Source organism: Sciurus carolinensis, assembly GCF_902686445.1.
Source record: "Sciurus carolinensis chromosome 14 unlocalized genomic scaffold, mSciCar1.2 SUPER_4_x, whole genome shotgun sequence".
In the NCBI taxonomy this organism is placed as follows: Eukaryota; Metazoa; Chordata; class Mammalia; order Rodentia; family Sciuridae; genus Sciurus; species Sciurus carolinensis.
The window spans coordinates 1,607,909-1,635,094 of record NW_025920103.1 but is presented as its reverse complement, the minus strand read 5'-3'; the positions used below and the strand labels follow the sequence as shown (position 1 = coordinate 1,635,094).

The 27,186-nt window shown below is 47.3% G+C and overlaps 1 protein-coding gene across 1 annotated transcript; it reads left to right on the top strand.

Annotated features, from left to right (window-relative positions):
- The first annotated feature begins 5,403 nt into the window (after positions 1 to 5,403).
- LOC124973074 (GRB2-associated-binding protein 2-like) lies at positions 5,404 to 24,089 on the top strand. Its single transcript, XM_047537255.1, has 6 exons — positions 5,404 to 5,556; positions 9,241 to 9,541; positions 14,537 to 14,792; positions 21,160 to 21,284; positions 22,916 to 23,010; positions 23,952 to 24,089. Exons 1-6 carry the CDS (start codon positions 5,404 to 5,406, stop codon positions 24,087 to 24,089), a joined length of 1,068 nt encoding a protein of 355 aa, XP_047393211.1.
- Positions 24,090 to 27,186: the final 3,097 nt, after the last annotated feature.

The following is a 27,186-nucleotide window of genomic DNA, read 5'->3' as shown; positions in this document are numbered from 1 at the left end:
TCTGGTTCTGTGCTCTATTCTCTGTGTTCTAGTCTCTGGTCACTGTGCTCTGTGCTCTGGTATCTGTGCTTTCCATTCCATGCTCTTTGCTCTGGTTCTGCCCTCTATGCTCTGGCTCCATGTTCTGTGCTCTCTGCTCTGGGCTGTGTGCTCTGGGCTCTGGCTTCAGTCTCTGTCTCAATACTCTGGGTTTTGGCTCTGAACTCTGTCTGTCCTCTAGGTCCTGGCTCTGTGCTCTGGCTCTGCACTTTGTGCTCTGTGCTCTGTTCTCTCTGTTCTGGGATGGGTGATCAGGGATCTGGCTCTGGGCACTTTTTCTAACTCTGGTTCTTGGCTCACTGCTTTGTGCCCCATGCTCTTCACTCTGCACTCTGGGCTCCTCCTCTGTTCACTGTGCTCTCTGCTCTGGCTCTAAGCACTGGTTCTGTGCTCTGCACCCTGTGCTCATGTCTCTTTGCTCAGAGCTCTTGGCTCTTTTCTCTGCCTCTGTGCTCTGGTCTCTGGGATTTGGCTCCAGGTTCTGTGCTCTGTGTTCTGTGCTATGGCTTGCTGCTCTGTTCTCTCTGCTCTGTGCTCTGTGCTTTAGCTCTCTGCTCTGTGCTCTGCACTCTGTGCTCTGTGCTGTGGTGCTGGGCTCCTTCTCTGTTCTCTGTGCTCTCTGATCTGGGTTCTGTGCTCTGCGCCCTGTGCTCAAGTCTCTGTCACAGTGCTCTTGTCTGTGAGCCCTGCCTCGGTGATCTGTGCTCTGGGCTCTGTACTCTGGTCTCTGTGCACTGTGCTCTGCACTGTGCGCTCTGGGCTCAGGCTTTGTGCTCTGGCTGTGTTCTCTATGCTCTGTGCTGTGGGCTCTTTGCGCTGAGCTCTGGGCTGTGGATTGTGTTCTGTCTTTATACTCTGAGTCAGGGTTCTGGGATCCATGTTCTGTGCTCTGTCTTCTGTATTCTGTGCTCTGTGCTCTGGCACTGTACTTTCTGATCTGTGCAGTATGCCCTGTTCTCTGTGCTCTGTGCTCTGTGTTCTGTGCTCTGACTCAGTGCTCTGTTTGCACTCTGTACTCTGTTCTTTGCACTCTGTACTCTGTTCTTTGCACTCTGTACTCTGGGCTCTGGCTCTTTGCTCTGTGCTCCTCACTCTACTCTCTGGACTCTGACTCTGGGCTCTATCTCTGTTCTCTGTGTTCTACACTGGGAGTTCTGGGCTCTGAACTCTGTGTTCTGTCTCTGTACTCTTGGTCTCGGCTCTGCGCTGTGGTCTTTGTGATCTGTGCTCTGACCTCTGGGCTCTGGTCTTTGTTCTGTTTTTCTAAACTTAGTCTGGGCTATGACCTCTGTGCTCTGGCTCTGTGCTCTGTGCTCTGGCTCTGCACTCTGCGATCTGGTCTCTGGCTTTGGGCTCTGGCTATTTCTTCTGGATCTTTTTACTGTACTCTTCACTCTGGACTCTGGATTAGTGTTCTAGCTCTGTTCTCTGTGCTCTCTTCTCTGCACTCTGTGCTCTGGGTCTGGCTCTGTGCTCTTTGCTCTGTGCTCTTGACTCAGTGCTGTGGGCTCTGTGCTCTGTACTCTGAACTCTGGTCTCTGGCTCTGTGCTCTCTGCAGTGTGCTCTGGCTCTGTGCTCTGTGCTCTGCACTCTTTGCTCTGGGCTCTGACTCTGGGCTCTATCTCTGTTCTTTGTGCTCTGTACTGTGAGCTCTGGGATGTGGGATTTGTGTTCTGTCTCTGTACTCTGGATCTATGCTCTGAGCTATGTGCTCTCTGCTCTGCACTCTGCACTCTGTGCTCTTTGCCCTGTGCTCTGGGCTCAGTGCTGTGGGCTCTGTGCTCTGCACTCTGAGCTCTGGTCTCTGGCTCTGTGCTCTGTGCTCTGTGCTCTAACCTGGGCTCTATCTCTGTTCTCTGTGCTCTCTGCTGTGAGCTCTGGGATGTAGGCTTTCTGTTCTGTCTCTGTGCTCTGGATCTGTGCTCTGAGCTATGTGCTTTCTGGTCTGCACTTTGAGCTCTAGGCTATGGCTTTGTGCTCTGTGCTCTGGGATCTATGCTCTGTGCTCTGTCCTCTGGGCTCTGAAAATTGGTCTTTATCTCTGTGCACTGAGCTCTGGACTCTGGGCTCTGTGCTCTGTGCTCTGTACTGTGTGCTCTGGACTCTGTTTACTGGGCTCTGGGCTCTGGGCTCTGGCTCTGTGCTGTGTGCTCTCTGCTATGGGCTCTGGGCACTGGGCTCTGTGCTCTCATCTCTGGTCTCTGCGCTCTGTACTCTGGTCTCTGTGCTCTGCACTCCATGCTCTGTGCTCTGTGCTCTATGCTATGCACTCTGTCCTCCAGGCTCTGTCTCTGGGTTCCTACTCTGTTCTCTCTGTTTTGTGCTCAGGGCTCTGGCTCTGTACTCTATGTTTTGTGCTCTGGTTCTGTGCTCTATGCTCTGTACTCTATGCTCTGGCACTGTGCTCTGTGCTCTCTGCCCTGGCTCTGTGCTCCATGCCCTGTTCTGTGTTCTCTGGGTTCTGGGATTTGACTCTTGGCTCTGTCTCTCTACTCTGGCTCTTGGCTCTGTGCTTTGTGCTCTCTGCTCTGGTCTTTAAGCTCTGGTTCTGGGCTTTGGTGCTCTGTGCTCTGGGTTCTGGCTCTGTGCTCTGTGTTCTGTGCTCTGGGTCTGTGCTCTGTACTCTGTGTCTGGGCTCTGATTCTGGGATCCTCCTCTGTTCTCTGTGCTCTGTGTGCTGGGCTCTGGCTCTGAGCACTCGCTCTGTGCTCTGTGCTCAGGTCTCTGTGGTCAGGTCTCTGTGGTCAGTGCTTTTGGCCCTGGGCTCTGACTCTGCTCTGTGCTCTTGGCTCTGGGCTCTGTACTCTGGTCTCTTTGTTCTGTGCTCTGCACTCTATGCTCTGGGTTCTGGCTCTGTTCTCTGTGCTCTGTGCTGGGGCCTCCTTGCTCAGAGCTCTGGGCTGTGGGCTCTGTGTTCTGTGCTCAGTACAATGTGCTCTCTGTTCTCTGATGTGTGCTGTACACCCTGTTCTCTGTGCTCTGTGCTCTGGGCTCTGTCTCCCTACTCTGGGTCTTGGCTCTGTGCTCTGTGCTCTGTGCTCTGCACTCTGCGCTCTGGGCTATGGCTCTGTGGTCTGTGCTGTGTGCTCTGTGCTCTGTGTTCTGGGCCATGGCTCTGTGCTCTGCACTCTGTGCTCTGGGTTCTGACTCTGGGCTCCTTCTCTGATCCCAGTGCACAGAGCACAGAGCACAGAGAACAGTGCCCAGAGCTCAGAGCCAGAGTCAGAGTACAGAGCACAGAATGCAGAGCATAGAACACAGAGGCAGAGAACAGAACACAAAGCACAGAGCCAGAGCCCAGAGCCCAGAGTTATTAAGACATAAGAAACTGGAAATGACCAGTGGTGTATAAAACAATATTAGCTGAGGTACAGCTCCCTGGTAGTTTACCTAGGATGCATGCAGCCCTGAGTCTACTCCCAAGCAGAAAAAACATGTCTAATGATAAATCATGCCATATGAATGACATTGGGTATAAACATTGCTGAAATTCAGTAATAGGTTGTTGAAAGCTAAAGATGAGTTTCAACATTATTTTATCTAGTTTACACATTCAAGTTTATTTTTTCTTCAAAATTTGTAAGAAGTAAGGGTGAGATTTCTAATCTTCATAAGATTTGGATTATTTTTATAAGATTTTGATGTTGTTAGATTATTCTATTCTTTGTTCAAATTTAACATTGCCCATTTTGAAAAGGTAAAATCTTCAATACCATATTGTTGTCCTCAAACACTCTGATAAGCAACAATTTAATTTCAATTTCAATAATTTCTTAAATTAATAAACTTTTAACTTGGATCCCAAAGTCACTCTTAAATGAAAAAACTTCCACAAGTTAAAGTTTGAACAAGTTGAACAAGTTTTTAAAAAAGAACGATTCATAATACAGGAGCACAAAGCAGAAGAGTAGGGGCACAGGATCAGGCAGCACTTAGAGAAGAGATTCAAGAGCTCAACTGGTTACAAAGTCAGCTTGCAGGTTGCAAATTTTGTTTGTCTCATTTGGTCAGTTGAGACCTCCCTACTGTGATTGACTGTGACTCTCAGTTACAACAGAATTATCTTAGCTAGGCTTTCAATACTAAAATAGGTTGCAAATGGATGTTATTTTCACAGTAGCATTGGGGGAGGGACAGCCAGAGAAAGAGGAGTGTACCCTGAAGACATGGAGTCACACTAACTTTCTGTTTCCACATGGAATGCTGAACAACAACACAGGTCATTTTGCTTAAGGGACTAGGACCCTAAGAAAGTTCTGGCTGAGGGTGACTACCCCCATCTAACTGCCAGTCTTCTCAACTTGCAAAAATGGCCACAGAAGACCATCCTCACAAAAGGTATGCTGGGTTCACCTGACTTCATCAAACACCAAAGCTGCAGCCAAACTTAGGATATTTCTCAAGTGCTGCAATCATGGGACTCAGCTAAAACCATGGAATGTGAGAGAAGTAAGCTCTGCTTTCCTTAGGCTGGGATAACCCTCCTGATTTTGCTGAGTAATTGTTTAGATATTTATGTCTCTCAGGGGTTTAGGGGGTAGGGGGTCATTCATATATGCAGGATCCACCTCCTCCTATTCAACCAATCAATCTTAGCTACAAAACATTTAGAAACAATTCCATCTGTTCTAAATAAACAGGAACATTTTACTTTGTTATTACTTTCTAACTTGTTATATACTGTTTAGGTTCTATTTGTTATTCCATACAAAGTCCAGATAGCTTATAATATGCAAGAGGGGGTGCATGCATTATATGCAAATATGATGCCATTTTCTAGGGCATGACTAAAGCATACATGGGTTTTTATATCTATGGGGCACCTGGACCCATCCAAGGCAGCACTTTTAAAATTTCTGTAATGATTTGCCTCTGAAAAACAGGAGATCTCTGGTCCAGGCTGCACCCTCAGAGCTCTGGCATTGTGTTGTCTCCAATCACACACTTGATATAGAAGAAAGTCATCCAAGGGAGCAGAGCTGGAATCCTCCTGAAATGCCTGGTTGAGACAGGCACAGGATGGAGATTCAGTTTTACAAACCAGTTAGAAAGGGTGAACCTCCCTTGATTGGCTTGGGGCCTTGACCTAGTGGTAGTTAAAATTCTGGGAATGGCCATGAAGCCAAGCAGTCCTCCGACCCCTACCTGTCTACTTTCTTTGAAATTTCCATCTGCCGAAAAGGGGCGTGTCTCCTCCATTCACTCCTCCCCACCCCTAGTGATGCGGGGGGGGGGCTTTAGCACCGCCCCACCTCTTCCTCAGAGGCGGGTTCATTTCCGCAGCCGCCTGGGGTGTCAGGTTGTTAGCTAGTGTGTGCAGGCCTGGGCATCCCGGTGGGAGCCACGTCTTCGAGTTTGTGCGCATGCGGGTTGCGCATGCCTCCGCCCCCAGGCTTTGTGAGCAACTCCGCAGCTCCACACCAGAGGCAACCGAGGCCGACCTCATGGACAGCACTCCTGTGGTGCACGCTGGCTGGCTGAGGAAGTCACCCCCAGAGAAGAAGTTGCGACTCTGTGTGAGTGCGGGCAGGTGCTGAGGAATTCAGGGGGTGGGTGGGTGGTAGTTGGGAATGGGAGAGGGTGGTGATTGGTGAGGGAGGGACGCCTTCTATACAGACTCTCCCCAGCCAATCCCCTCCCAAATCAACCCATTTCAAAGCTTATATTGAGGATTTAGGAGGAAAAGAGTTCATTTCCAGGGCAGGGGGCCATAGTTGCCTCCTAAATTCATGCTGAGGATCAAGCAGAGAACAGATCTTCCTCCCCACCCTGAGGGTCGCTGCTGTTGGCTAGCAACACTGAGATTCTACAGATTTAAAGCTGCAGTGAAAGGAAGATGAGCACCACCTTTCCGCTCTTGTCCACCAGCTCTTTCTTGCCACATCTCCTTCCTTTCTTGAGAAAGGCACCTTGCATTCTGCTCTTTTTCTCCTCTGAACCTCCTGGATTAGAATGATGCCTGTGCCCCAACCATGAGGCTGAAGTTCCTTTAAGTTTCTCTCTGAGGGTTGATTTCTGGCCTCCAACCTGGATATCCAGCTGAGATGTGATGCCTCTAGTGGCTCCCAGTGCATACAAACTCACCACATCCAGAAATAAGCCCTTCTTCATCCCTCTGCCCTGCACCCCACACATGTTAAGCAAATGGTGCCACCAGCAAGCTACTTGTCTGGTGAGAAACGTGGGAACCATCCTTGAGCTGCTCTCACCCAGTATCCCATGTCTGACCCATAGGGACCTAAATACCCTGGCTATGCATGGCCCACCCACCTTGAGGCTGATCATTGCTCATCTCTCACAGCCACCTGGGAGTTCACCTCTGTGTCAGGCTCTGTGCTTGGACCAATCACCTCTTATTCATTCAATATTTTTCACACTGTGAGCAGGGTCATCTTGTTTTTTCCTGAGGCCTGAACTCTTTAAACAAAGTAAACATTTTATGCAGAGGTAATTGCAGGTGCTCACTGAGACAGAAATGGTGAAGTGAGAACCTGTGCCCTTTACCCAGTCTTCCCAGGTGACCTCATCTTGAAATCATGTGTTGTGTCCTCCTCAGGTGCTGACAGCAGCACAGTCAGGATGCAGAAGGCCTCCAGTGCTAATATGTGTGGGCAGATGGTCAGGCCTCCTGTCTCCCTTTCTCTTCACCTCTGCCCCTCCCCAGCCCTGAATATCTTTCACCCCTGACAGTCTTGAGCTGTTCTCTGTGTCTGTGAGCTGGTCATCTCACCAGTGTTGCTTCAGTGGACACAGGTGGTGTGTTAACTTTTGGATGGTTTCAGCATGAGTCTCTGGGTACTCATCCCAGCTGTTGTGTGTCAACAGTTCGTATTCTCTTTGTTAAGTGGTGTCCTGGACACCACTGCTGGCTTGACCATTTTCCCACTCACCTTATTTCAGGAAACCTTAAGGGTAAGAACATTGAACCTTTGTTGTTGTTGTTGTTGTTGCATAGTGCCCTCAAGTATTTTGCTGTTTTCTATAAGGAACTTTTTTTGTTGTTGTTGTTTTATGTTGAGATTTAAGAATACTTACTTTGTTCAAAATGTGGTTTATATTTCTTTTCTTTTTCTTTTTTTTTTTTTTTTTGGTGGTGGGTATTCGAGATTGAACACTGGGATGCTTTAAAAATGACCAACATCACCAGTCTTTTTATTTATTTTAATTTTTATTTTTAAGGTGAGGTCTCACTGTGTGCTGAAACTGGCCTCAAATTGAGGCTGAGGTAATTATCCTGTCTTAGCCTCCCAAGATTTTGTGTTTACAGGCATGGCCACCACACCCAGCTTGCATTTACATTCAGTCTGTTACTTTTATTTTATCCACTGGACCAGGACTTTCACTGAGCAGCAACTTATCAATTTAGTAATCTTTCTTTTTCTAAATTTCACTTACTGACAAAACTGGGAATGCTTTGCTTAACCCTAGGTTCCTAGGATTTCCACAATTTGTTTAGTTTTGTTTTCATAAATGGTATGGTTTGGATCTACAGTATTCCCAAAACCTCAGGTGTCTGTGCCACAGTGTTCATAGATGAAAAGACTAGATTACAGGGGCTCTCATCTCATCAGTGGGTTAACCCAACTAATGGGTTAATAATTTGAAGGGAGCAGGCTGAGTTACAGCTCAGTGGTAGAACATCTGCACAGCATGAGTGAGGTCTTAGATTCCATCCCCAGTATGAACAAAAAACATAAATTAAATTAATGACTTGAGCTGACTTATGGGAGGTGTTAGAAATGAGAAGCAAGTTGGGTTTGGCTAGGGGAATTGGGTCCCAGGGTGTGGCCTGGGGGACTGTAAGACCCCTCACTGTCTGTCTGTCTCTCTGTCCCTGCTTTCTGGTTGCTAAAGCTGAGCACCTTTCCTCTTTCCTGCCCATTCTCTATGAGGTTTCTGCAGCAGAGTTGGCTGACCACACTGTGACACCATGAGTCCAATAAACCCTGGCTGCTCAGAGGTCCTTGTCAGGTGTGGTGGTCAAAGTGGGAAGGGGCTGACCAACACACTGCACATCTTGTAAGGCTGTGCTTTCTCCCCCAGGTCCATGGCCCACTTTAATTTTTGTATAAGGTTGAGGTATAGCGCATTTACTTTTTCCAGTGGATGTTACCTGCTGTCCCTGCACCATCGTGGACCAAGTTGCCCATCTTTCACTGAATTGCTCCCTTGTCTTTGTGCAAAGTCAGCTGGCCCATTTCTCTGGTCTCCTCCTGGGGCTCTGTTCCAGTCTTCTGACCCTGTGTCTCTCCCTCTGTCTATCCTCACCATTGGTCTTTCTGACTGTGGTCATACAACAAGTCTGGAAGTCTGGTGGATGAGCTCCTCCAGCTCATTCTTGTTTTCAAACTATTTCAGCTGTTGCCGTTCTTCTGCCTTTCAATAAAGATTGACAGTGAACTTGTCTGTGTCTAAGAAAGACTTGAAGTGATATTTACAAGCATTTCCTTGTTCTGAGTTTCCTGCTCCTAAGTTTTTTCCTACATCAGATGGTGCTGTGGCTTTTGCCTTGTTCATCAAATGAGTAAAGAGACTCGAGGAGAAGAGAGCCTTTCATATGAACAAACACTTGTGTTTACTGGGTGCATTCTTCCTGTCCCTTGGCCCCTTCTCTCATCATTCCATCTGGACAGAGAGTTCCTCTCTGTTGCGGTGGCAAATCCTGTTTGTCCTCACTGGAGAAGGTTTCTCTTACCTCTTCATTATGAAGGGTGTGTTTTCATTGGAGGAAGACTTTGAGAACTCTCATCTTTTTCAACCTGAAATATTTGTTCCACTTTCCCCTGGTCTTCATGTTTGTGATGAAAACGTCAATGGCCCTCAAAGGACAGGTAGTGTGGAAAACTCTGAGGTTTTGCTGTGAAGTGGAGTAGAAAAACTGGTCCATAGCTGGAGAGGACCCCTACATCAAGTCAAGCTGTTGTTTTTTCTATGATAGGAGAGGTTTGGTGCCATGAGCAGCCTGCAGGTTCCACACTCCCTTGTATTATCTCATGACCTTTGAGAAACTTTGAAACACCTGCTAATGTAGACACACCTGTCATCCCAGCAATTCAGAAGGCCAAGACTGAAGGAACATAAACTCCAGCCCAGCCTGTGCAACTTAGGGAAACCCTGTCTGAAAATCAATTTTAGGACAAATACCTTTGAAATAACAAGTTAATTTCTTACCTTTTCTATTTTTTCTTGGTGGAATTCAGGCCTGGAGAAAACGCTGGTTCATCCTACAGAGCAGCCAGTGCAGTGGTGACCCAGGTGTCCTGGAATATTGCAAGCACGACCAGTCCAAAAAGCTCTTGCGGATCATCAGCCTGGATCTCTGTGAGCAGATGCAAGCAAACGTGACCTTTCACAAGAAGGGGCTGCCATGTGACTTCGTGTTCAACATCAAGACCAACAAGCGCACTTTTTACCTGGTGGCGGAGAGAAAGGAGGACATGTATAAGTGGGTGCAGAGCATCTGCCAGATCTGCGGCTTCAAGCAGGAGGTGGAGAGCACAGGTACATAGACACCAGCATTCTCTGGAGGCTGATATGACCTCAAGTCCCTTTTGTAGGTAAAGCAGGTGCCAGCCATGGCCAAATGTCACGAGGACCCCTGGCCCTCCCTTTGCTCAAATGGGAAACCAAGAAAATGAGGGTCATGATGAAGCAAAATGTGCTCTGTGACCTGTCCTCAGGCCCCCTCAATCCAACCCCATCTACCAGTGTGCCACCTTGTCCCTCCCTCAGCTCACACATTGTGACTGTCTGCCATCCCAAGGGGAGATGTCCTGGGTCCTCCTCCATCCAGCCTCTGCAGTTAGGTTTGGCCCTCAGTCCTCTGTGATCATGTTGAGGAACAATCCAGGGCTCCTCCACATTCACCTGGGAGAAGACAGATCAGGGGGATGCTAATTGACATTGGTTTTTTATTACTACTTTTATTTGTTCTAATTAGTTGTACATGACAGCAGAATGCATTCATACATTTTATTAAGTCATACATAAGTTTAATCTCATTTTTCTGGTTGTACATATTATAGGATCACATTGATCATGCAGTCATATATATACATGAAGTAATAATGCTCACTCTACTATCCTTCCTACACCATAGCCTTTCCCCTCTTCAATCCTCTCTACCTAAGGTAAAGTAACTCTATTCTTCCCTAATACCCCACTGTTTTATTGTGAATTAGCATCCGCATATCAGAGAATCATTCAAGTTTTGATTTTGGATTTGGCTTAGTTTGCCTAGCATTATATTCTCCAACTCCATCCATGTTCTGGCAAATGCCATAATTTCATTCTTCTTTAAAGCTGAGTAATACTCCATTGTTTGTATGTATGTTGTGTGTGTGTGTGTGTGTGTGTGTGTGTGTGTGTATCACATTTTCTTTATCCATTCATCTGTTTAAGGGCACCTAGATTGCTTCCATAGTTTAACTATTGTGAGTTAAACTGCTATAAATGCTGATGTTGCTGCATCACTGTAGTATGCTGATTTTAAGTCCTTTGGGTATAAACTGAGGCATGGGAAATTGTGTCAAGTGGTCATTGCAGTCCAGGTTTTCTGAGGAATCTCCATACTGGCTTCCATAATGGTTGTACCATTTTGCATTCCCACCAGCAACGAATGAGTGTACCTTTTTTCCCACATCCTTGCCAACATATATTGTTGCTTGTATTCTTGATAATTGCCATTCTGATTGTAGTAAGGTGAAATCTTAGAGCAGTTTTGTTTTGTAGTTCTCTAAACACTAGAGATGTTGAACTTTTTTTCGTATATTTGTTGACCATTCATACTTATTGTTCTGCAAATTGTTCAGTTTCTTAGTCCATTTATTTATTAGGTTTTTTTTCTTGTTTTTTTTTTTTGGTGTTAAGTTTTTTGAGTTCTTTATATACTCTAGAGATGAATGTTTCATCTGAGGTGCATGTGGTAAAGATTTTCTTCCAATCTGTATGTTCTCTCTTCACAGTATTGTTTCTTTTGCTGAGAAGAAGCTTCTAGTGTGTATCCATTCCATTTGTTGATCCTCGATTTAACTTCTTGTGCTTTAGGGGTCTTGTTAAGTAAGTCAGGTCCTAAGCCCACATGATGAAGATTTAGGCCTACTTTTTCTTCTATTAGGTACAGAGTCTCTGTTCTAATGCCCAAGTCTGTGATTCAGTTTGAGTATCTTTTGGTGCAGGGTGAGAGATAAAGGATTAATTTCATTGTTACATGTGGCTTTCCATTTTTCCCAGAAGCATTGTTGAATAGGCTATCATTTCTTTGGTGAATGTTTTTGGTGCCTTTGTCTAGTGCATTTATGTGGGTTTGTCTCTGTGTCTTCTCTTCTGTACCACTGGTCTACATGTCTGTTTTGGTGTAAATACCATGCTGTTTGTATTATGATAGCTCTGTAGAATAGTTTGAGGTCTTGTATTGTGGTGCCTTCTGCTGCACTTTTCTTGCTAAGGATTGCTTTGGCTATTCTGGGTTTCTTATTTTTCTCAAAATGAAGTTAAACCTGTATCTCTTACCCTACTTTTGGGTTTTGATGACAGTTTCCTTTTTGGTGTAGTCAGCCAATCTGGCCTTAGTGATGACATTTGTATAGCTGTGTGAATGTACCAAAACCAACAGAAATTTACATTTTGAAATGGTGGCATTTATGGCATGTGAATTATTTATCAATTTTTTTAAAAAAAGAAGTTCCTCGGGTGATGGGTGACCAATGAGGTTCAGGTCTCCTGGACTTGGGACCAGGTGTGTAGGCTGTGCCCTGGGCTGTCCACTGGCACAGAAGGGCTGTGTTCCCACCAGCCCTTGCTGCTGTGGTCCTGAGGTTCTGTAACTTTTTAAAAGAGGGTAGTGTGTTTTGATGTTAGACCAGGCACTAGATGTTTGTAGCCAGGTGGACCTTGTATGAAGTACTGCTATGGAACTCTGATTTTTGTTTTCCTGGGGGAAGGATAATGAGCCCATTTCCTCTCACATTTTGGGAAGAGTAACTCAGCTTTTCAAAGTGAGTTTTAACTTGCCTTGTGTGCTCTCTCTGGTGAGAAGCTCCTTGGTTCTCCATGCCTGTCTTCCACCCTGTTTTAACTGATGATGGTGCAGATCTGAGCAACTGATGCCAGGGTCTATTGATGTGGGGATAGCATGGTGTATGAAGATGTATCAATCAAGCAGTCTTTGGGAGTTTGTCACCAGTCCAGGGTTGCTGACTTGGGCACCAAGAGCTAAGTGAGGGGAGGTTTTGAATGATAAGGAAGATTGTTACTGGAACTGTCAAGGAGTTGGACAGTTTCTTTGTCTTCTAAAGAATGTGTTCCCTTGGGTCCTTGACATATTGTTCATGAGGAATGTTCTCTTAGATGTTTGGAGGTTCAGTTTCTAGATGGAGGACATTAGTTGCTTGTGAGAGTTTCAGTACTGTGAGGTCTTTCTGAAGAGAGAAAGAGGCTTGCCTTCCTTCTCAGAGAAGAATCTAGTGTGTTTCAAGTTAGCATCTTTCATACAAAGTGCTGAGTGGCTGTAGAACCCTCCACAGGAGATCAGAGCACATGGGTATTGTTGTGGTTCAGTGGTGTAGCACTTGTCTGGCATGTGTGAGGCCCTGGTTCAATCCTCAGCACTGCAAATAAAGAAAAATAAAATAAATAAAGGTTCATTGACAATTGAGAAAATAGATTATTTTACAGAGTCAGAGATCAGTCATCAGTCAGGGTTCCCATTTGAGCTGGGAACTGTGAAGGAGCAAGGAATCAGCATCTGACAACTCTTCATGGAAGAGCCTGTTGCAGTAATGACTCTGTGAATTGTTGGTTTTTCTAGTAAGGAAAGAGCACCTCTTTCCTGCCTAACACTGACACTTTGCAGAACTGAAGATCTCTCTGTTGATCTGGGCTGTGTTTGCACAGCCACTCAGTTTTCATTGCCTAAAACTCCTTCAAGGCAATCCTTTCTGTTGCCAAGCCTGTCGAGAGCCTTTCCACACCTTAACTCAGGATCCAGCCCTTTCACAGGAGAGGAGATGCCTGCACTCACACCAGCCCTCCACAGCCACAGAAAGATGTGACAGCAGCTCTGTTTGAGCTTCTGCCCTGAAAGCAGAGACATAGTATAAATCCAACTAGCAAGTGACAACAACTCTCAGAGCTAGCCAACACTGACTCCAGGTCACACAGGTGGGTGACAGCAGGATTCTGTCTCACCAGGTCTGATTTTTGTGTGATGTCTGACCTCTTTGTCCCTGACCATTGCTACAGCCAGTCCTGGGTGCCTCTGCCCCTTTGGACAGGATGCTCCCCCTGACCTCTTCCACTAGGTCCTGCCCTGGACTTGCTCACTCCTCACTGACCCATGTTGCTCAGTGTTCTGGGGTGAACCTTCCCAAATCCACATCACTTCCCACATGATGAGAGGCATGTCTTTGTCAGAGTTTCTGTTTCCTTCTGTAAACTGGATGAATTTCTTTCTGCTTTCACCCAGTGCTGCGTGGGTGCATCATGGAGACTTAGCAGAGCTGAAGTTGGTATTCCTAAAAGATGATTCAGTGTATGGAGGAACACTGCTTCTCTCAGTTCCATGAGACACATCCTGCAGGGCTCCCAGCAGGCATGCCCTCTTATCTTTAACTTATTAAGGGATGCACAGGGATCCATCACAATATGTGTGTCTTGTTTCAACTGAAAATAGTTTTGTGGCAGACAGTCTTTTTTCTTTATAAAAAATTTGTATTTTCTACTTTTTAGATAGACTCTAGGTTTTACCCAGGCTGGCCTTGAGCATCTGGGCTCCAGCCCTCTTCCCACCTCAGCCCCTTGAGTGCTGAGACAAGATGTGCCTCCACACCCAGCTGTCTCTCTTTTAAGCCCTTCTGTCCACCCCTGGACTTTTATTTCCTTTGCCACCTTCCAATTCCTCACATAATCCACACAAACATACCCAGGATAAAACCTTCAGCATCCGTAGAAGACTGGAAGGGACACAGTCTTTATGAAAAGTATTCAGGATTTATGAAATAACTTCCTGACAGACAGCTCTTTCCTAAGGGTACCCAGAAATGATGTTAACAAAGGGGAAGCAGTTCCCAGAAGAAATATGATAATTCTGTATCACTTATGGAATTTGTTTCTGGGATTGCTTTTGGAGGGTACTTTGCTATCCCTGGGGTATTTCTGGTGCAGGCAGAAGGAACCCAGGTCACACAGACAGCAGGGCACCTACTCCATGCTATGGCCTCTCTGATGAGGCCTATTCAGCAAATCTGGCATTAGGACTGGGGTCCTCCTGGCCCAAGACCTGACCTCACACCTCAAGTCACATGTCCTGGGGATACTCCAGAGCAGTAAGAAATAGATGACAAGAGACCCACTCTAGTTGCAGGCAGGGAAGACAGCAGGGATGTGCAAGGTGGGAAGCTGCCACTGGATTTCACAACAATGCTAATCTGGCCTTCCTCTGATGACTCACTTCAGGATGAGGCCACTTTCCCACCTGTCCTTATGTTTTATCCACAGGCTCCCTGAGAACTATTTCCACAGCCCATCAGGAGCCCTGCTCCTCCCTTGCTGAACTGACACTCTCATGGCAGCAGCACCTCCAAGAACAAAGATGCTCTACCCTGCCACACCACAGTCAGCCTACACTGCTGACAGGCTACCCCCTTGAGTGGGAAGAAGCACAGCCCACCTGGTCCTCCAGAGCACCACAGCAGCACCTCCATCCGTACCTTCACTTGGACCAGAGCATGAGCCATGGAGCAGAGAGTGCAAGGTAGGGATGATCATCGCCCCATGACCACAGCAGCCAGGGCTCCTGTGCCCCTGCTTGGAGTTGAAAGATGGCACAAGCCTGGTCCAGTAACCATACCAGGCCAAGGGCTCCTGTGCCCCTGTTCTAGACCTTTTGAGAAAAACAAGGTCTTGTGACTACACCAGAACAGAAGCTCCTGTGGGGGACAGGCAGTTTTCCAAGTCCACACCAAACCAGGGGCTCCTGTGACCCTGCTTTAGAGCTGTAAGTTAAGACAAGCTTGCTCCAGTGGCCATACCAGCCCAGGGGCTCCTGTGCTTCTGCCTTTTTAGTTGTAAATATAGGAGTGAGGACCTCTCTTCAGGTAAGCACACAAGGGAAGGTGATCTAATGTAACCCTCATAGTCCTTGGCAGTAGCAAGTGATGATCAGGTTCCAGAATAACTTCCCATTTTCAAGAATCACAAACAGGCACTAAGCCTGGAGGTTCAGAACTGAACACAGACCTGCTGACTGGCCCTGTGCTGTGGAACCAGGCTTGCCTTGCTTCTGCTCCAGAGCTGTAACATTCCTTGTACTGACAGCTGTCCACATGGTGTTCAGATGGGACTTGGTTAAAATCAAATGATATTTAAAATCCAGGGTCTCTCCAGGCATAACAGCATGTATCTCACTTCCCAAACTATTAGGAGGCTGAAGTAGGAGGATGGCAAGTTTGAAGTCAGCCTCAGCAACTTAGCAAGGCCTTAAGCAATGTAGTGAGACAGTGTCTCAAAATAAAACATAAACAGAGGTTTGGGAAGTGTAGCTCTGTGATTATGCATCACTGGGGGCAATCCATGGTATTAACAAATAAAATACCATAACATAATATGACATAATATACCATAAAATAAAATAAAATCCAGAGCCTCAGCCACACTTGAAGCACTCAGTGCCACATGAGGCTCATCCCATCTTTATAGACCCTCTGGGGCAGGGACTCAGTGTGGAGCAGGCATCTGTTTTCCAGTTCCACCTGCCCTCACAGGACTGTGCCTGAAGCCTGCACACATTTACATTGACATCTATTCCCATTGTTTGGGCAATCAATAGCATGGAGCTGCTTGACTCTGCCCAGGCTGGTTCCACTTTGTTCCCAGGGCCAGCAGATTACATGTCAGGCTCCTTACTAGTTAAGATAGAAATACCTAATCATGTTACAAAGAGTATGGAAAATAGAGGTGGCTCTCTTCATAATGTATACAGGAATGTTTTCATACTCAATCTCACTTTAGCCAGCCAAACCCTGGGCCTTGGTCTCACTTTACAGACAGCAGTGGCCAGGGTGGGACAGGCTCTGCTGCAGCTTGGCCTCAGGTTGGGGTTGCTGGCTTTCACAGCAAGGGCTGCAGCTCACATTTGGTCTCATTTTACTAATTTCTTTTAAGACAGAGGCTCACTGTTGCCAAGGCTGACCTGGGCTTTGCAGTCCTCTGTCTCAGCCTCTTGAGTAAGTGGATTACAAGCACATACCACTGAGTCTGGTTCAGACTCTTGTCTCTCAAGGCTGCCTGATTCCCTGGAAAAGCTGGGCACTTTCCTCATGAGGGTGCATACATCATCCTCTATCACTCACAGGGACAGGAACGTCCAGGAACAGAGGGCCAGAACGTCAGGGCCCCTGGGCTAGGCAGCTGCAGAACTGAAGGCAAATCCCTGGTTCTCTGCAGGGAGTCAGTAGGTCTTCTGGTCAGTCACAGTGGGGTCCAGATTCAGGTTCTGCCACTGCCTGCCATCTTGTTCACTTTGTTAACTTCTTGACTTCCTGTCTACTCATTTCCAGAATGGGAACAGCTAATGCAAGGCTTGTCATGAGCCTCAATAGGTTGGGACAGATCAGTCCTGTTTCCTATTGTTCTCTTCAGGCTGTATCCTCTCTCACTAGAGAATGTCAGGTTTTAAAATCACAATTCTCTACAAGGTACTCAACATTTATGCCTCAAAACTAATGTGCACATGATGCTCCTGAGGCTCTTGTGTGATGCTTCTTCTGACAGAGGCAGCTGGGTATCCTGAGATCTCACCTTCCCTAGGAGCTGCAGATACCACTCTTCAACTTGTTGCAGATCACACCTGGCATAGAAGGCCCAATACAATGTTGGCACTGCACCACCTCACTCATTGGACTCTGCTCATGAGTCACAGGAGTCATAGAAGGGACGAGCCAGTGACCCTGCAGGACTCACTAGTTTGCTTCCTCTATAAATCTCTGTTCATCTTCCCAGCTGGAATTCACCTCCTCTCTGGATTACCCTAGCTAGGTTTGAGAAGCTATTGATCAAAACTAAGTTCTTGTGCATGCTATGCAAGCACTCTACTGCTGAATCACACCCAAGCCCTTTTTTGTTTTAGTAGGAGAAGGGGTCTCACTAAGATGCTGAAGCTGGCCTTGAATGTGAGATCCTCCTCCCCAGTCCCCTTCAGTAACTGAAGATAATGTTATGGCCATCACTCTAACTGGTTTCTATGATCTCTCAGAGAAATAGAAACTTTCTGCCTGGTATTATGGGTTTTAAGTTAATGTTACTGCTCTGGGAAGACAGGACCTAGGACACATGATAGATTAATGACAGACAGGTGGACAGACCATGCCCTACAGAGAGTGTAGCAGAGGACATGGAGCTACCTACAGCTGGGAAAGCATTGTAGGTCCATGTTCTCAGTCTTACAGCATTGACAGATACACCAGTAAACTAGGAGATAAAAAGGTAGTCTGCAAGGCTGTAAAATTAAGAAAATATGGGTTGTTGGAAAGGTAGCTCGGATTTCAAAACTACATATTCAGTGGAGACACAAGGAAGGCAGAGTGAGAAAAAGCAAGATGATGGAAACCAGACTATCTGAGGCAGGGCAGCAGTTCATCCTGCTCCAGAACTCAGTGAGGAAACTTGCCTGATGGCAGGGGCAGATTCCATATGTTGAGGAACAGGCACATGTGCAGGAGAGTCATTAAATGCAGTCACCTCTACTTCATAAGTAAAACATCACATCCTGAGGAAGTCTTTGGGTGATGAGCTATGCATCACAGGGAGGCCCATGAAGAGTGCAGGGTGACCACAACCCTCCTGTGTGTGTAGGAACAGCAGGAGGCTGGGCTCTGCCTGTCCCACAGATGCTCCTTTTGTGCTGCCCTGGGGTCTGTGCCCTGGTGCTGCCTCCTTTACACTCATGCATGAGTATGCAGAGTCTTGTTCTTGATGTGGTTGTTTTTTCTCTGATTTAGCTGAGAGCTGGAGAGCCCCCAGGTTCAGTAAGCAAACCACAAAGGAAAGTCTGTGACACAGATTAACTGCTAGACACAGAGGAGTCATGAACAGGACACTTTCTTGCTAGAAACAAAACTGTCCATTCTCCAAAGATTGTGAAAACCCAGAGTCCACACACCATGCCAGCCACTTCATTGAGGAGACAATCCAGACTTTTTCAACATACAGAGAACCAGAGTCTTAAGGAAGGAACAGAGGCCAACCTGAACACAACCTACACTCTGGATTTATCAGATACTGATTCTAAAGCCTTGTATAACAACACTCCACATCAGAAAGGAAAACACTTATGAAATTATTGCAAAGGTGGAGAAACCCTCTGAAATCTGTCTTTGAAGACCCTTCATAAATGTGAAAAAAAGACATTCTCTTGAAAAAGAAGAGGAGAGTTTCCAGGCATATTCCCTGAGAGCATGTCTAGGGTGTTCTTCAGGCAGAAGCAGGGGACCAGAAGAAATGGTTGACCCCAGAAGTGTGCATGTCACTAGATTGAGAGTGCCTGGCTCCCCCAGGTCATGCAACAGATATGCCCCATTGTTCTGCATATAGGAAACCTGTAAAAATGAGCAACATACACACTGTTTATGGTCACTTTGAAATAAATGCTGCAGTCTTTGGATTACTTTTGATAAAAGTAATAGGTGAATTGGAGCATTTGAAAATATCCATGTATATTTTCATCTATCTAAAAAGTACATATAAAAGGTGTCTACTTCTAGAGTCTGACTGTAATGCACCTGTATCAATTTCATTGAAATATTCACAAGATTGAAAATCTATGTTTTACTGGATTAAAACATGAATGAAAAGAAAAAGTTAAAAATTTTCTAGTGAGTCTTCCCCTGGTTTCCTTTCTCCTTGTCTGCTTCACCTTCCCCTGCCAGTGAAGGCCCCTATGACATATTGCCCATTTATCTCAGGTATCATTATGTCACCTTCATTGCTTTAGTACTGAGGATTGGTTGCAAGGGTGCTCTAACACTGAGCTACACCCCAACGCTTCTTGTTTTAGAGATTATTATTTGTTCTTATGAGAATAGAGTGCATTTTAACATACTATACATATGTGGAGTAGAACGTCTCATTCTTGTGGTTGTACATGATGTAGAATTACATTGGTCATGTAATCATGTATGCAAATAGAACAGCCCTTTTTAAAAAATTTTGACATAGAGTCTCTAAGTTGCAGGGCTGGCCATGAACTTGCAATTCCCCTGTCTCAGCCTCCTGAATCACTGGGATTACAGGTATGGCCACCATACCCAGCTTTGGGATCACAGAGATTTTGGTGGTTTCAAATTTAAAAACCACATTTTTCTTTCAGCATGTAAAGGTGGCACTCTATAGCCTCCTGACCCCAGTCAATTCTGATAGGCCATCAGTTTATTTTCATTCTTCTTCTTCCTTCTCCTGAATACCTTTTACTTCTTTATAAAAAAAAATAATCTATGAAGGACATGACATAAAATTTACCATCATAACCACCCACATCTGTTGATCTGGTGCCTGGGATGGTTGGAATGCAGAGGCCTAGGGAGGTCAGTGAACCCTGGGGATGGACATGGAGCACCCAACCATCAGGATCATGTTGACAGAAGATGGAGCTGGCCTGCACACCTGCCTGTCTTCCTTCTAGCAAGCTGCTGGCTTCTTCTTCATATGAGCTCCTGAGGTCTGAGGAGCTTCCACAGGCAGATGTCCCATGGGTGGGCTTGAGCCTCATGGCACTCCAGTAACAGCTGTCTGCTTGTTGTGCATCTGAGATCTCCTCAAATACATCAAGACCCTGAGGTCTCCAGAAGCTGAGAGTTGCTGCTGTGAATATTGACTCTTTCCTCCCCAATACAATCCTATAAGGAATCCTAACATAAAGGATGAAAAATCAGACCTGGATCTTCAAACCTCACCCTCGAGTTCCCCAGAATGCCAACACAGAACAGAATCCTTTGTGAAGCATAAGATGTCATACTGGGGAGCCAGGTGGACCTTATCAATAGAGACCCAGTGGTACTGTCCAGGAGAGGACACTGGAGAGGAACCTGACACAGACCTTCCTCTTGGTTCCTCTTTACCACGTGACTGACTTTAAAAAATAATGATGAAAACGTTTTCTATCCTGAATACTGTTCCAAAATGGGAATCTTGCTATAGATTTTTCCATTTTACACGGAGTTATTTTCTGCTCTGAATGCCTCTTTATAGGGTGTAACACATGGTAGAAAATAGATCTGTGACTTGGTTCAGTTGTGTCCTCCTAGCATACAGAACCCTAACCCATGAGCTGACTCCTGTGAACACTTAGAGATGGCAGGGCTTGCTGGCTTCTCTCTGACACCATCCAGGCTGCTATCAAATTCACCATATTTGCTTTCCAATGTGTTTCCTCTTGGCCTTGGAATGAGAGCAAGCAGACAGTGTGAGGTTGCAGGAAAGTCTGACCCCACTGAGCAAGCAGGCATGTTGGAGCATAGGGCAACCTGCAGGGGTGCAGGGAAGTCTGACTCACATAGAGCATGCAGGCCATTTGAGGGGCATGGTGAATCTTGCTGAGGTGCAGGGAAGACTTGACTCACAGTGAGAAGCAGGCAGTGAGTGTGGTTGGGCAAAAAAGCTAGGGTGCACAAAGATGGACACTGCTGAGCAAGCAGGCAGTGTGAAGGATGTTGGGAAAATTGGTGGGATGTAGAGAAGGTGGATACACAGTGAGTAAGCAGGCATTGTAGGCAGATGCACTAGAGTTCAGTGAAGGAGAAACGTCCAGCATTTTTTAAAAAATATTTTTAGTCACAGATGGATGCAGCACCTTTATTTTATTTATTTTGTGTGGTGCTGCCTCTGCCTCACATGTGCTAGGTGATCACTGTACACTGAGCCACCACCCCAGCCTACGTCCAGCATGTTTTTAATTATGGGTTTGCAGTTGCATCCCTGGTTGAGAGAAAGTCACAGCTGGGAAATGCAGGTCCCAGGTAGACTTCAGAGCTGTCAAGTAGCTTCTTCCACCCCAGCAGTGCATGGGGCTCTGCAACCTCAGCTTCCTTCCTGGGCTCAGCCCTGGCCTTCTCTTCTTCCTCTTTCAGGAGTGACAATGTCTCCCAAGGCTCTAGGAACTCATTCCTTGTGAAGAGTGACATTGCCACCCAGAATGTTGCCCAGGGTGGTGGACCCTGTGTCCCTGGGATCCATGGTCAAGCCCAAGGCCTCTGTATCCCATCCAAGTCACACTGGCACAGCCTGAGATTTGGACATCGCAGCTGCAGCTTCCCACAGCATGTGACCTCTAGGACCCACACCACAGGAAGCCCCACAGGCAGGATGGATCCATACATCTTCATGGCATCCATAAAAACACCACTCTCAGCCTTCCAGATCTCTAAAACATCTATTATGGATAAAAACCACAGCACTATGGCAGTAGCTGCTACAGGGAACAAAGCCATGTCCACCCCGTCTCATCCCCAAAGCCAAGCCAGGTAGAAACACCTCAACAGAGCTGCACTTCCAAGGATCCTGTGGTCAGGAAGAAGGATACATCAGTCTCTTTTGCTGCCACCATGCCCTGCCACAGAGTCTACCACGCAGTGGACAGCAGCCACCATCACCAGGGTCAGTATCAAGCCCAGCTCAGACCAGGGGAGAGGGAGGTAACACAGAGTCCTCACAGTTTGCTGGCCCTCATCACCCAGGCCCAAGAAAGACTTTGAACACCTTTGGTCACTGACATTTGGGATGCAGGCCTCCTCTGCCATCCCAGCTTGTTCTTGGAGAAGTCCCTGCTCACTGAGGGAGTACCAACCTTCTGGTTAACCACAGTACAGTATGTTACAAACTTCACTGTGCCTAAAATCATAGAATATTATTCAGTTAAAAATCAAATCAAGGGCTGGGGAGATAGCTCAGTCGGTAGAGTGCTTGCCTTGCAAGCCCAAAGCCCTGGGTTCGATCTCCAGCACCGCAAAAAAAAAAAAAAAAAAAATCAAATCAAGAATTAAAATGAAATATACCTCAGTTCAAATTGCAGCCAAACCTAGAGGTGCTAACAGACTATTAAAAATATAAGAACGTAACCATATTTTCTAAGCTACACTTGCATTTCTGTGGTTGAAGTCTGAAAGTCCATTAGAAGTCCTTCCTTCTTCTGTCACTGGTTTTCCCTGAGTGCACTCCAGCTCTGTGGGCACCTCATCTGCTTGATGCAGGAACAGTCTGCATTGGCATTGCACCCCAGAACCTGCACAGCCTTCTTTCATACATCCTGGTATTTAGGAAGTTGGGCAGGACAGGGAGCTGCATCTCCCTATCATGTGATGCCTGAGGTTAGGAGACATACTCAGCATCATCAGTGGCAGGAATGACTCAGTCACAGGGTTTAGGCATCTGGATTGGAGCTCTATGCTCATCACCCTGGCCTGGAACTGAGGCAGAGTTGTTTGAAATAATGCTCCTGCCCCCTGGAGCTCACCTCCATTTGGGAATACAAAACACACATATAAAACCATTGCCTATATTTTCATTGTGGCATGTGGGGGCTGCACAGGCTTGAAACTGGTATTATCCACTGTGCTGGTCAGGTTGGGTGAGCAGGAGGGTAGGGTGAAAGGGAAGGTGAATGAGAGATGGTAGAAGTCATGATTACATCTAGGGCAATGCCTGTGCCTAGGGGGGATTTCTAAGCTCTCAGGGTAGAGGCAGATGTGTCAGAAGGAACCCTGTACTGGAGTATCAGGGTTTGTGTCCTCTGGAGGACTAGTAAGACCCAGAGTGACTGTGGAGGGCATGAGGAATGTTCAAGCAGGACCAATTTAGGCTATGTGGGCTTGACATCCTTTGTCACAGCTTCCTTCCCTGAGGCCTGCAAGAACTACCTGTGGGGCACAAAGAGTGCAGAACTTGCTGCTGACTCCAGGGCCCATGGAGACAACTTTCACCAGGTGAGTGGGTTTTGAGTGGCTCTGCAGACACTTTGGACAGGTGCACAGCACCACCCCATGAACTGTCAGCACATCCCCAGTGATGGCAGCTACCTGGAAGGATTTGGCCTGGGCTCTTACCTCAGTTTAGGGACTCGTGTCACTGCAGAGTCCCTAGTCTGGAAGAAAGGAATATGGTAAGTTGGACTTGGGCACTGTCTCCTTGAATCAGCTGGTGGGCAGAGCAGAAAAGGCTGGGTGGTGGTCTTCCTTCCAGCAGCCTCACCCACAGAGTCTCTCCTAGCACAGAAATGGTGTAGCAGGTGCTGAATCATGTACAAAAGGATAGGCACTCAAATTCAAGAGCCCAGACTGTGTGGAAGACTCTGGGAACTGCCAAGGTGTCTGCAATCAGATTGGTATCTGAGGATCATGAAATGCAGCTGAGAAATATCTCAACTGTGTGCCTAGCAGTGGGCCCAGGGCTGAATAGGCAGCTGAGCTGTTCACCTCCACTGCAGCTTGTAACCCATGCTGAAAACTTCTGAGCATGTGCCATGGCCCTAGGCCCATGTTCCTGGCCCAGGACTGCCCATAAGATACTTCCCCTAATCAGCTCTGATAGGGTGAACTGGCATGGTGAGGCTGGAGGCGCAACCAGCCCACACAGTCTGCAGTCAGGGCTGTCCCTGCCCATCAGGCCTCTGGAGTGAGTCCACCCAGAGACCAGGAGTGTTTTAAACAAGACTTTTCCCAGATGATGGTGGATCCCAAGAAAGCAGAATGAGGCCCACATACATCCTCTCTTTTCATTCAGACATCTTCCTGCTTCGTGTTTGCAGGCTCCACAGTCAAATTGTGCTCAACACAGTGGTACCTAACTTGACTTGAATATAGATCTTCACACCCTTCCTGTTTCTTCTGGTTGGTGTTTGCTGTTTCTTTCATTGTCCTATCTTTAGGCAGAAGAAAGAGATACTAGCCATGTGAATGAAGCTGGCTTTGGAGATGACTATGTGCCCATGAGCACACTTCCCTCCATCCTGCTGGGCATGGAGAGAGTAGGTGGGAATTCCCAGAATAGCCATAACCCCAAGTGAGGGTTGCCAGGGAACCCTCACTTAGACCCTCCTAGCTGCTCACCTGCAACCCGCCCTTCACATGAAGACCTTGTCAGAGGAAGTGAGATCCAGCCTCCTGCTGTAGACTGTAGCCTCAAGCCAGGCTATAAAGGTAAGTACACTCTTTCCCTGTCCCACATCTGGACAATATCTAGGCTCTGTTTTCTTTCTCAGGTATCAGATGGATCCTGAACTTGGGGTTAAGTCATTGGGTAAATCATTGAAGCTCAATCTTATTTCTTATCTGTGAAAGGGAAGTAGCTCCCCCTAGGTTATGGGTGGAGAGCCCCCAGGATAGGAACTGAGCACTGCAGGTGTTCACTACAGTCAATTCTGGTCCCTGCATGGACCAAGAGGAAGGGATTCGAGGCCCAGGTCTACACTGCCTGCTCTGGAGGCCAAGGCCCAGTGATAGGGCTGCAGGGGAGGAACAGAAGCAAGAGCACCAGCAGGCTAATGGGTTGGCTAACAGGGATTCAGTTCCAGTGCTTGGAGCTCAAGCTGCAGGACTTGTGTAGCCACACCTCTACACAGTGTCCTGCAGGTCTGCACAGGGTCAGTGGGGAATGGTACCAGTGACCCAACTCCACTTCAGATGCAGCCTCCTGATGTATATTATAAAATCATAAGCCTGGGTGGAAAAACCTATGGCTAGACCATTTGTACCATTTTGGATGCTAGACATGTGATTACCATAGATAAAGTAGGAAAACATAGATTTGGGAACATGAAGAACAAAGTGAGGCTGTGCCTCAGTTTGCCTATGTGAAGCTGGAGTGCATGAATTTCCTCCATGAACATGCTGTGTGTCTGCACTTGTGTTTTGTTGCTTTTCTGGTCACTGAGTTCTTGCTCCTGTTCCAGCAAAGCCAGCAGCCCCGGATTCATGGGCAGTGTCCTTGGCCAGCCGTCTTTCCAGTCATCCAGGCCCATGTGAGCATCTGATTTGAAGGTTGGGGAGAAAGTGAGATGAATGAACTGTTTTTGACCTGAGGGTCAGGAGTGGTGGACATGAACCACTGCTGCTTTTGACCCAGTCTCCTGAGGCTGGGTACCTTGGTTCATGAAGGGGGACAGTTGTATTCCAGTCAGATCTTACTTTGGGGATGGCATGAAGCTCAGACCAGTTGGAAGTCAGAGCATGTACCTGAGACTCCTCCTCATCCTTCCACAGCATCTGCACTGAGGTCTTCAGCTCCTCTCAGGACCTGTGTGCTCCCACACAGAGCACCACCAGCCTGCACCTGGGACCCAGTGAGGGAATGCTTGTATTTGCAGCGAGCTCCCCAGGGCCCATTCCCTGCTCCTTGTGACTCTGCTCACTTGCCTTAGCCCAGATCGCTAAGACCTTGGGGTATAGTCTGGCTGAAAGTCCTTCTTGAGCACAGGGCCCCATCATTAGCTGAGGGGAAGGCATGCTTCCCAGGGAAGTCTCAGACTCCTGACTGTGGTGCAGCTAATAGGATCACTGCCTTCACAGGGTGGTGCTGGAAGCAGGGAGTCACAGGGTGCATGCAGTCCACAATATGTGGTGAGCACAGGCAGAGCATGGGGTCCTCCCTGAAATCCTGGCTTACAGGGCACAGCTACCCAGCACCTGGTCACAGAATACAGGCTCCACCTGTGTCATTGCATGGGACTGCAGGAGAATACTAGATATATGTCCAGGGGATCCTTGGAGGAGTTTAGGCTACTCCTGTGCGACCTCCCACGCTAGGCCACAGGTGGGAGTGTCCAACGAGCTGATTTAGAAATGCCACAGAAACCCTCCTGAGCACCCAGAATCAATCTGTTATCTTCCTGTCTTTAAAATAGCAGGTGAGAAGCAGACCTGGGGCCATGATTGCACTGCTGTGTCACCATGGGCAGGTCACTGCACCTCTCTGAACCAGACTCTCCATGTTCTAATCAATACGAGAAGCTTCACAGTCTGCTACAAAGCCACACTGAGGGACTTGTGGATGGGCAGAGCTGTACCACTGTGTTCACTGACTGCCTTTTCCTTCTTGTGATAGCAGAGTTCAGGGGCAGCAAGTCCTGCTCACTGTGGCACCAGCAGCCCAGTCCCTGAGAAGAGCCCTGTCAATGTCAATTGTGTGGCCCTGGACATCCAGCCGAGTGACCCAAGTGCCAGGCACAAGGTGCCTGGGAGATCAGGGCTTCAAGGAAGTCAACCCTTGATCTCTCTCCCTATACACACTTCCTCAGAGACTTCACCCTTCTTTAACTGGTGTCACCATCAAGTCACAGGGTCCTACCATCTGCACTGTCTCTCACATGCATACAGAACCCCAGCTATCTCAGGGTTATGGAGTCAGTGACAGTAGGTACTCAGGGCCCCTGCTTGCTTATCTGAGTTATTTTCTGAGGAGCACTCAGTGTGGGGCAGGCTTTGGGGCACAGCACCTAGAGAACAGACCAGGCAATCAGTACAGGAGGATGAAGCTCTCTCTTTCAAAGTTGAGGGCTCTCCAGGGAGCACACAGAAGGTCCTGTGGCTCACACCTCATGCCTCCTCCCTCTGGATGAGTGCTGGAGGGATGGGCTTGGGTTCATTTTCACAGTCAGGGAGCACAGAGATCCTGCACCCTGAACCTCATCCAGATAGATGATGTGGGTAGAGATTGTGGCATGGAAGGGCCCAGTAACTTCAGGTGGGACCTTAGGCTACTCACAGGACCTGTCACCTCAAAGATGGGGACAGTGTGCTTTGAAGTCAGACTGAAGCCCATGCTCAGTAGAAGAGGGCTTCTGAGGCAGGCAGAGAAACCTCCTCTCCCCTACATCTGGGACCATCATGTTCATCCCATCTCTGCCTAACTGGTGACTCAGCCACTCTCTCCTCAGACATCCAGGTCATCTGCTGCTTCTGAGGAAGACAACTACATTGAGATGTACTGAGAGAAGACCCAGGCCCTGCAGCACAACATAAAAGAGTGGGCAGTCATGGGAATAGTACCAAGTCCTGCCAAGGGCAGCAAGCTATGCCTGGTCTTTTTCTTCCTCCTGCCTCTCAGCTTCAACTTCAGGGACTCGAGCCCTTGCCTGGAAGGTCAGGGCTCACACAGGTGCTTCT

Excerpts from the sequence above, each read along its gene's own strand:
- LOC124973074 (XM_047537255.1), top strand. The coding sequence starts at position 5,404 with ATGCGGGTTGCGCATGCCTCCGCCCCCAGGCTTTGTGAGCAACTCCGC. Across the intron at positions 14,793-21,159 it reads CATGGAGCAGAGAGTGCAAG|GAGTGACAATGTCTCCCAAG; the intron begins GTAGGGATGATC and ends TTCCTCTTTCAG. Across the intron at positions 23,011-23,951 it reads ATGGAGACAACTTTCACCAG|GCAGAAGAAAGAGATACTAG; the intron begins GTGAGTGGGTTT and ends TCCTATCTTTAG.